General features: G+C 37.6%; 1 gene segment (V, D, J or C); it reads left to right on the top strand.

Annotated features, from left to right (window-relative positions):
* Positions 1–4,029: 4,029 nt before the first annotated feature.
* Positions 4,030–4,495, top strand: LOC126494710 (Ig heavy chain V region PJ14-like). The segment is given in 2 exon segments: positions 4,030–4,088; positions 4,173–4,495. Coding segments are annotated over 2 exon segments (369 nt in total).
* The last annotated feature ends 5,763 nt before the right edge of the window (positions 4,496–10,258 follow it).

Raw genomic sequence — 10,258 nt, 5'->3', positions numbered from 1 at the left:
TGGATCTGCCAGGTTCCAGGGAAGGGACAGGAGTGGGTCACGTCCATTAACATTAGTAGCAGGTATATCTATTATGCTGATGCTCTAAAGAACAAATTCACCATGTCCACAGGCAATGCATAGAACACCCTGTACCTGGAAATGAGCAGTCTGAGGTCTGAAGACACAGTAACATATAACTGTGCAAGAGACACAATAGGTAGATGCTACTGTGAACTCAGACTAAAGCTCCCTGCAGCAAATTAGGAGAAGAGAGCTCTGGGAACACAGGGCTGGACTACTCTGGGTTCAAGCTGTGAATCCATATCACATTCAGGGATGTGTGTACTAATCCTTGAAGTTTCCAAAGGTTGATTTATTGAAATTTCAGTTTTCTGTTGAGATCTGTGTCTATTTATTTATTATTTTTTATATTGTTTCTATCTGTCTCACTGTCTCTGTCGGCATGTCTATCCCTTGATAAATCTATGTCTTTCTGTGTGTCTTTTTCTTTGTGTTTGTGTATATGTTGACATGAGATGGTTTCCTCTATAAGTCTATATGATAATTTTAATATAAGTTCCATCACTGGGCAAGGATTTCACCACTTGCCTAGACTAGTCTCAATGATCATACTGTCTCCATGTCTAAGAATTTTTCTCACTGATTGAGTATCACATATAGCTTTATTGTTTAGTTCTGCAGAACTAAACAAAGTTCCTTCTGTTTATGTGGTTAAAACTTGATCTACAGAGCTATCTCCATAGAACACCTTAGGTGTTTGTAAATGTAGAATATACTCCAATTTGAACAAAATGTAGATCATCACAAAGGGCAGAATGGGCCATATGGGGGCCAGACTCAGATCCTGAAGAAGCAAAGAACCCTTGAGGTTGTGTAATCCTAGACTATGACCAGAGACTCAGTAATATTCCCTAGTTAGAGCACTGTGTTGTTTAATGTCAGAGCCAACAAGGGTCAGTGTCAGTGTCAGTGAATCATGTGAATCATGAACACAGATTGTCTTTGGTAAGTCATCATCACACAGACTGGGAAACAGATCTAGTCTTGGATCAACTGTAGTTCTAGTAATAAAATGTGTGTGAGACTCCAGTACTGAGTTTGTGAGCTCAATGTATCTAGTGATACTCAGTGAGCTTCAGTTAGTAGAAAATAGATACTAACCCACTCATATATAAGGTGATTTCTTTGCTTCTTTTCCTGTTTGTGTGTTAAAGTTCATCTTGTGGAATTCCAGCAGAATTTAATGGGTGCAATGAGTTTTCTTTCCTACAAGTTTCTAAGAGTCTTATTTACACTGTTGTTCAAAAATTATGGTGTATAACACCTCTGGTAATTCTGAACTGAGGTTCTTTATCTAGAGCTCTGATGTATTCAAGTTACAAAAGTCAGAAGAAAGCAGTATTCTGAATAGCATGCTGGTATCATATACAGGTTTCATTATGAAAGAGTAGGTGGGCATTTGAAGCCAAGTGATTTTGTTCGATCAAAGCTTCAATCAAAGCACAATGTCATCTGTGAAATGATCTAGATTTTTCAGAAAATCATGAACATTGTTGCCTGTAATGATGGAATACCTGTGGCTGTAACACATTCACATCCTGGAAATTCTGAAGAAATAGCAAGGAAGGGGCTGTGAATTCATAGGTTCAACCATTAGGCAAAGATCTGGAAGATGCAGGTATGAAACAAATCTTATAATCCATCATGTAGGTCTATCAGTACATGAAATCATAGCAGCAACCTGAAGGTGGGAACTGAATAGAAAACCATAAAGAACCCTGTTTATTGGCATGCACTCCCTGGGATTTTCAGCATACTTGCTTATACTAATCAGGAAGAACTTCCCATCGATGGCACTACCCTGTGTGTCTAAACCATTCCTCTTCAATCATTACTCAAGTAAATGACCCTGCATTCATTCTTAAAGAACAACCTGGTGGAGGAGATTTTGTCCAAATGAAGTACCTTCTTCCCTGATGACTGTAGTTTTTATTATGTTCATGGAAATCTAACCAAATCACAAATGTACAATCTGGTACTGCCATTATAACAAGACCCATTAAGTGAGTGTCCATGTTTTCACCAGACATAAGTAAACAAATAATTGATAAAAGACTTAAGGATAAGAATCTACCTACCAAGTAGAATATAATTATATGTAATAGGTGGATTTACCATGAATTGATGGGGGAAGAGTCTTCTGTTTTGTGTTAATTTCATTGGTTAAATAAAGAGACTGCCCTGGCCCTTTAATAGGACAGAAAATTAGGTAGGCCAAGTAAACAGAACAGAATTCTGGGAGAAAGAAGCTGAGACAGTGAGTCACAATGGTTCTCCCACTCCAGGCAGACGCAGGTTAAGATCTTTCCTGGTAAGCCAGCTTACAGATTATTAGAAATGGATTGATGGGGATATCAGAATTAGCTAGTAAGTGCTAGAACTTATGGACCAAGCAGTGTTTAAAAGAATACAGTTTTTGTGTAATTATTTCTGGTAAAGCTAGCTGGGTGGTGGGAACACAGCCCGCCATTCTTCATAAAACAATAAATTCTTATTCTTTACAAATAATTTGCTTAGTGACTTTCTTTAGGGAATGCAAATAAAAGGGAAACCCAATAAGCAAGAATGTGCAGAGTACAGACACAAACTATCTATGAAGTAACCAAAGGCCAAGTTCTCTAATATAGTATGAGAGATACACATTTATTTATGTAATACTCCTTCACAATTTTTGTTAACACAATGAAAATATCAGATAAACCCAAAAAGAAACATGCTGAGAATAATATCTGAAAAGTATTCTAAATTTCAGAGCAAAGAACATGTGAAACACAGTACTCATAGTGGAAGTGACCATCAGAGTTTGCACAAGATGGCTGAATACCTAATGTTAAGACCTGTCTCTACCATTGCCACTCTAGTACAAAGATTATGCACACACAAATAAGGGATTTAAAATGTGAAATATCCAATCCAAAGTAGTACAAAGACATTCTCTGAATGCTGATTCATCAGTGGGGTCCAGCTCTGCACTTTATTTCCCCTATGGTTTGTATTACCAAGGCATGGATGAAAGCTCTTCAAACTCTTGTCCTCTATGGTGATCCACAACTCAAAGCATGGGGCTCCCCATATTCCTATCTGCCTACTTCTCCACTTTTGTAATGATTCAGCTTCTCTTCCTTATTTTTTACTTTAATTAACATAACTCTCAAGACTAGTTGTAAAGTACTGTGCTTCCTGAAATTTTATTGACAGCCAAATTTTCCATCCCTTATTAATGCAATTATTATGTATAGGAGCCTGGGTTTTTCTGTATTACTGGCTAAAAAGAAAGATAAAAGTACATAGAGAAAGGTAGACTGACATAAATCAGGAGGTACTAAAACCAGTACCTTAATATTGTGTTCCCAAATGAGAAAGTGAATAGGTTGAGCCACATGCTATAGGAACCAAATAAGTCTCTTGGGTATCCTCTCAGATAAACACTTGAAATCACACATAATAATGTTAGTGAGCTTCTTCTTCACAAGTCATCTTCTAGACAAGTGATGAGAATAAGAATGATTTCACAGACACAAAGTGAATAAATTTTAACTCATTCCTTAAAGTAGGGTTTCTGATAACTAAGAAGCCCAATTCCATACTAAATTCAGTGCTGCAATTTATAGAGATATACAAATGATTTAGGTTATGGTACACTGTTCTGCCTGCACTGCATAAATGTGGACTCACTTAGTGTAAACACTCCTTTGTTTAACTTGCCAGGTCTACACAGTGTGATTCATACTAATTCCCATTTGTCACGGTTTGGAAATACAAACAATAACAAGAAAATGTTCCTGAGGTCCCATATTCAAATACTCTAAGAAAAGTAAGACAAATCTCATTCACACGAGGAAAGTGGAAACCAAGTCCTGTGCTTTCTTTTATCCTCTCAGGGGCATGTGCCAATGCAAAGCAGCCCTCAGGCTCACTATAAAAGCCCAGGCCCAGCTGAGAGGCTCCATCTCCTTCTCACTAGAGCTTCCAGCAAAGCATGGCTGTCCTGGTGCTGCTCCTCTGCCTGGTGACATTTCCAAGTAGTAAGTGTTTCAGAGTTTCAGGAAAGGGACCCAGGCATATCATCTATATGATTTATGACTGATCATGATGTTGCTTGTCTCCAGGTGTCTTTTCCCAGCTACAGATGAAGGAGACAGGACCTGGCCTGGTGCAACCCTCACAGACCCTGTCTCTCACCTGCACTGTCTCTGGGTTTTCATTAACTGACTATGATATAAGCTGGGTTCGCCAGCCTCCAGGAGAGGGTCTGGAGTGGATGGGAGCAATATGGAGGGGTGGAAGTACAAAGTACAGTTCACCTCTCCAGTCTCGAATCACCATCAGTAAGGACAACTCCAAGAGTGAAGTCTTCTTAAAATTGAAGAGTGTGCACACTGAAGACACAGCCATATATTACTGTGCCAGAAACACAGTGAGGAAACTCTAATTTGAGCCTACACAAAAACCTCCTTATAGAGGCATCTGGGACCAGCAGAGGGCACTAAGGACCTACAGGAACTCCTGAAAACCAAAAGTGAGGTTCACTTACTTTATGCTTTATGAAATTGAGTTTTAATATCAGAACCTATGATTTTCTCTTCCAGCCAAGCATATCCTGAGGCCCCTCTAGTTTGTCATACTATGGTCAACCTTCTATGTGTACATACATTAGATCAAATTATTTTTCTACATACCCTCTATGTTTTCCAACTGCTTCTGATTACCAGAATGAATGGCAACTAATTTGATATATTTTGTGTTTTGGTGTGTGTATGTGTGTGTGTGTGTGTGTGTGTGTATGTGTGTGTACCAACTGAGATTTCAAAGGGGGTCTGAAATTGTGACACTTATTGAACTAAACTTCAATGAAAAGCTGCGGAATTTCAAATATTTTTAATTTATTCTCTTTGTTTTTTTATGTGATAGAGAAACTACAGCTTCTCTGTCAAATTCACTTTTTAAGGATAGATCTAAAAATGAAATATACAATATTTTCTTCTTCTAAACTAAGAAAACTTAAAAGAGTACACTTGGTTATCATTTGTGAAAAGTTCTAATTTTAAACATTTCCATCTTGCCAAAAATTAGTATGCACCTTAATTCTCAAGGAATTATTCCTCTGTATGCATATTTGCATCCTCTCAATGTATAATATTCTCACCCACCAGTGTGCACTTTCCAACTGGTGTAAGCTCCATTCATGTTTCCAGCTTACATCAGCCCTTCCCAAAGCAACTAAGTTTTATAAAAACCGAGTTTCAGTTTGTGATTTGTTGATGCTGTTACTGCTTACATAGGCTCCCAGAGTTACTCTACTACTCTGACACTCTGTTGCTGATGATGAAGAGCCTAGTGTCTCATTGTGAGCTAGAAAAGTGTCATTCAGAGCAGCAGTGTTGACTGTGGGCTCCATGTTAATGGATCATCGACTTGAGGCAGCCTCCAAAACGAAAGGAAATGTCCTCATCTGAGGCTGAGGCCTCTCTGGAAACTCTGGCATTGAATCCAGTAGTCCAGGATTATGCTTAAAGAACAGATTGACTAGATTATTGGAATCCTAAAATGAGGAAACTTAACTTTGAACTGAACAACTCAACATGATGCTTAAAGAAAAGGATCCATTGTTATGTTACCTTAACTCAAGCCAAGGAGCAGCCAAAACAGGTCATGGGAAAAATGATTAACAGAGCAAATCTTTTAAGCAAAGTTATTGGATAAAATATGCCAACATCAATAGCTCTAATTTCCAGTGACTTCAGTTTTGACCAAGAACACCATGCCATGTTAGTGATATGCTAATACAATGTACAAATGGACGTTCCATAGACCATACTGAAGTAAGAAAATGACTGACCAAATAACTGAAGACAAAAATCCAGCTCTAAAGTGTGGCAGATGTATCAATAATGCATGGAGATACCCTTGGAATTTCTCCTCTTTATCATGTCCTCTCATTGTTTCTAGAGTTACAAATAAAAGAGGCACACAGATGACATGAGTGTAGAAACCTGGCACACACTATATCATCCAAAACACAAGAGATAGGGTTTATAGCATGTGTGTTTGATAGTGTGACAAAACTGGCACATGACATAGGTTCCTGTGATATTTTCCCTAATTCTGACATATGTACAAGTACCACCTTAGTGAGAAGTGTTGAGTAAGTATATGTAAATGACTATTTTACAGAACATGTGTAGTTTTTCTTGTGAAATGATTATATAAAATAAGTGAGGGACCCTGCCAGTTCTCAGTCAGTCAGACTAGTGGTCTCAGATCAATTGTATGATCCTGGTACAGACATGGAAGATGTTAAAATGTAATTCAAAAGTGCCTGGTAGCTTCAAATCTGACATTATATTTTCCCACTTAAAATCAGATTATTAGCATCTTTACTATTTACTTGTTTTATTAATAAACTTATTAATTACTTATTGGAAAAATGTAAACTTTTGAGACTGGTAAAGTATTTTAATTAATTAGAAGGACCCCATAAATTTGGTAAATATTGGATCCACATTATAGTAATGAATTTACGAGTTTAATAATTACATGATAAACATTTTGTACATTCTAGATTTAAAGATTAAATAAAATAACCCATATTCTAATAGTGTAAAATAGAAACATGGATTTGAGTTGACATTTAACAAGAATCCTCAGTGAAGCACTGTGAGAGTTAACACCACCAACAATGTTTTGGTAATGGGTGCATTTCTTTCCTGTCTACATTTATAGTACCATGAAGTGTCCTCTATTTTACTTAAATGAAGATGAAATGTTTGTATTCTGATTGTGTTAGAGTCTGTATATCTCTGACAGTCCTAGAAGATAAATAAGGGAATTGTTTTCAATGCACAGAATCCAAAGTAGATCCTGTCCCTAGAACTAGATCTGACTAGTGCTTTTGAGGAGCTCAGGTTCCATGAGAAGGGGAGGATGTGTTCAACACAAGAATCATGCTGTTAGAGCTGTTGAAGAAAAAGGATCAAGATGGGGTTGACTCAAGTGTTTATGGATATTATCTAATTTTCAAGGACTTAAGTTTGTAATGGAAGGGAATCACTGCTGGTGAACCGGATATTCATAAGAACATTAGAGTTGAAGGCCTTTAATATTCTAAGGTGATGGATTTTACATGTTTGCAATGTATTTTGGTCATACCCTGACTCAAAACTTCCCTTCCTGTTTCTCTACCTCTGGCCAACCCCATACAATTTTCTAACAAATTCAGGTCCTCTTTTTTTTTTTTTTGACACAACCAATCTTGTTAATGCTGACCACATTCCTGTGTGTGTTGAGTCACCCATTGGACAATGGCAACCAAGAGTAGCCACATCCCCACATAAAATTACTCTCCATCCATCAGCAGCAACTGTTGAATGCAGAGACTATGACTGTTCAGTACTAAGAATAAACAACTGTGTGAGAGTTTATTCACAGATAGAATGACTATATTAAAATTTACACATGATCTACTTCCCTATACCTCCATATCCTTCCAACCTAGGCACAAGGAACATCACTAAAGAGTGGGTTGAAGCCAGGTAGTGGTGGTACACTCCTTTAATTCCAGCACTTATCAGGCAGAGGCAGGCATATCTTTGTGAGTTCTAGGCCAGCCTAGTATACAAGAGGTAGTTCCAGGACAGGATCTAAATCTACAGAGAAACTCAGTCTCAAAAAAAAAAGCAACAACAACAAAAAAAAAAAGAGTGAGCTGAAAGAAGTACCAAAGAATGGGGAGGAGTGCTTGGAGACTGTAATCTCTGGATATTGCACACTTGAAATTACAATAGCTATGACTCCCTCTATAATACATACACAAAAACAAGCAAGATAAATGGTCTAGCAACTAGAGGGGAGGGGTCACTCATGCCCCACCCACCTGATATCTTCAATGATTTTTTATGAGATAATTATGCCATGGTTTGTTTGTGACCATGAGAGACCGGCCCCTTTCTGAATGGAGACAATAAATGAATATTGGATGGTAGGATGATGGGAGAACTAGGGAGGGAGTGGAAAGAGAGGGAAAATGTGGTCAGTATGTAAAATAAATGTAAAAAAAATAATAAAGGAACAAATTTTCACCACTTCCCATGTCACAAAATATAAAAAAAATAAATTAATATTAAACACTTTTCAATACAACAAAGAAATATTTTTGAAATCTACAGTATAAAGGTCACAAGACAATAGTTACTATGTGTATTTTGCTAAAGAGCATACACTTTAACTGTTTTCTAATTTTCTACCTATAGATCTTTTATGCCTTGGTCAGAGTAACACTTTCTGCAGCATATGACTTCTACGGCAGTATCAATAACTGGATAATACTAAGAATAAATGACACTCACCACATGTGTGTGTTGTGTGTGTGTGTGTGTGTGTGTGTGTGTGTGTGGTACCAACTGGAGCTTAAGAAATATAGCCAGAGACAGTTGAGGAATACTGTTGAGTTAGGCAAGGTCTATTAGATACAATATATCTATTGCAATTATGCACATGGAGCAACAGCAAATTGCAGCATATTGCCAGAAAAAAAATAATAGGATGGAAGTGTTTTTAAAAATGATGTGGGTTTGAGAAAAAAAAGAAGAGAGAAGAGAGGAAATAAGGAATAAGGATTATTGTCAGGGAGACAGGGAAAGGAGGGGAGGAAGAAAAGAATAAATGAGACATGAGAGAAGGAGAACCAAGGAAGGCTCATCAGGAATGAGAGGCAGAGGAAAGATGGAAATAGGAAGGAATGATTCATAGAAACTTTTGGATAAGCTTTAATCTGGCTCGACTGAGTCAGAATTCATAAAATGTCTTCCACAATAAATCCTCTTTGCCTGTTTCAAAGTAAATATTCTCCATCTCCTTAATAAAAAGATAAAGGAAATTGTGCCATTACAATGTTTCTAAAATGTCACACCAGGTAGATTTGTTAGAGGCACTTTGTTTAAACTGAGATTCCCATTTTCCAGATGATCACTGCTTTAGCTACAATGACAAATATCTCACCACCATAAACATATGCAAACTTTCACTGTATCCTAACATGTACCATCCATTAAATGAGTTTCTGTGGGTCCCCTAAACATATGTAAATTATTTTCTGAACAAGCACTTAAGTATAAGGCTTTACCTCTCAGATGGAAAATAATTATAGTGTGTTTTAATCTGAACTCTTTCCTTCTGAAAGTAATGTTTTCTTGGTGATTTCCTCCTTATTTTTCAACTATTTCCTCCAAGAAGCACAAGACAAATATCAATCACCTGAAGGAAAATTGTAACCCTTGCTCTGTTCTTACTTTTATTCTCTCAGGGACCTCCCCCAATGCAAAACAGTCCTTAGGCTTAGGCTGAAAGCAAAAGCTTAGCTGGAAAGTGCGGTCTCCTTCTTACTAGAGCCTCCAGGATAGCGTGGTTGTTGAGGAACTGCTCCTCTGCCTGGTGATCATTCCAATCTGTAAGTGTTTCAGGGTTTCAGGAGAAACATTTGGGCATCCTAAAAGATTATATAAATGATGTTAGTATTGCTTTTCCTCGGGTTTCCACTCCCAGATTGAGCTGTCTCAGACCCTGTCCCTCACCTGCGCTGTTTCTGGATTCTCATTAACCAGCTATCATATACACTGTGTTTACCAGCTTCTGGGAAAGGACCAGGAGTGCATGGGAGCAATATGGAGCAGTGGATGCACGGATTATAATTCAGCTCTTATATCGCAAATCACCATCAGTAGGGCCACCTACAAGAGCCAGGTTTCAAAAAATTGAACATTCTGCAAACTGAAGACACAGACATATATTACTGTGCCAGAGACACAGAGAGGGAACCCCAGTATGAGCCTGCACAAAAGCTTCCTTATAGAGACATCATGGACCATCAGGGTGCATGGGGGACCAGCATCATTCCTGAGGACCACCAGTAAAGTTCATTTCAGAAACAAGGAAACTCTGAACTATGCTACATCAGCATGAGTTTTAATGTCAGAACCTGTGGTTTCCTCTTTCAGCCAAAGATGTCCTTGGAGGACCCTCTCCACTGTCATATTCTATTCAGCTCTCTATGTGTGCACACATTAGAACATTTTTTCTCTCATATACTCTAATCTATCCAATTGCCTCTGATGACCAGACATAGATACCTTTAATTTATATATTATATATATATATATATGTTATATATATATATATATATATCACTTGAAGTGCTGAT

Source organism: Alexandromys fortis, unplaced genomic scaffold (genome assembly GCF_014885135.2).
Source record: "Alexandromys fortis isolate MF-2015 unplaced genomic scaffold, M_Fortis_MF-2015_v1.1 scaffold_323, whole genome shotgun sequence".
NCBI lineage: Eukaryota > Metazoa > Chordata > Mammalia > Rodentia > Cricetidae > Alexandromys > Alexandromys fortis.
This window is presented reverse-complemented; position numbering and strand designations above follow the sequence as displayed.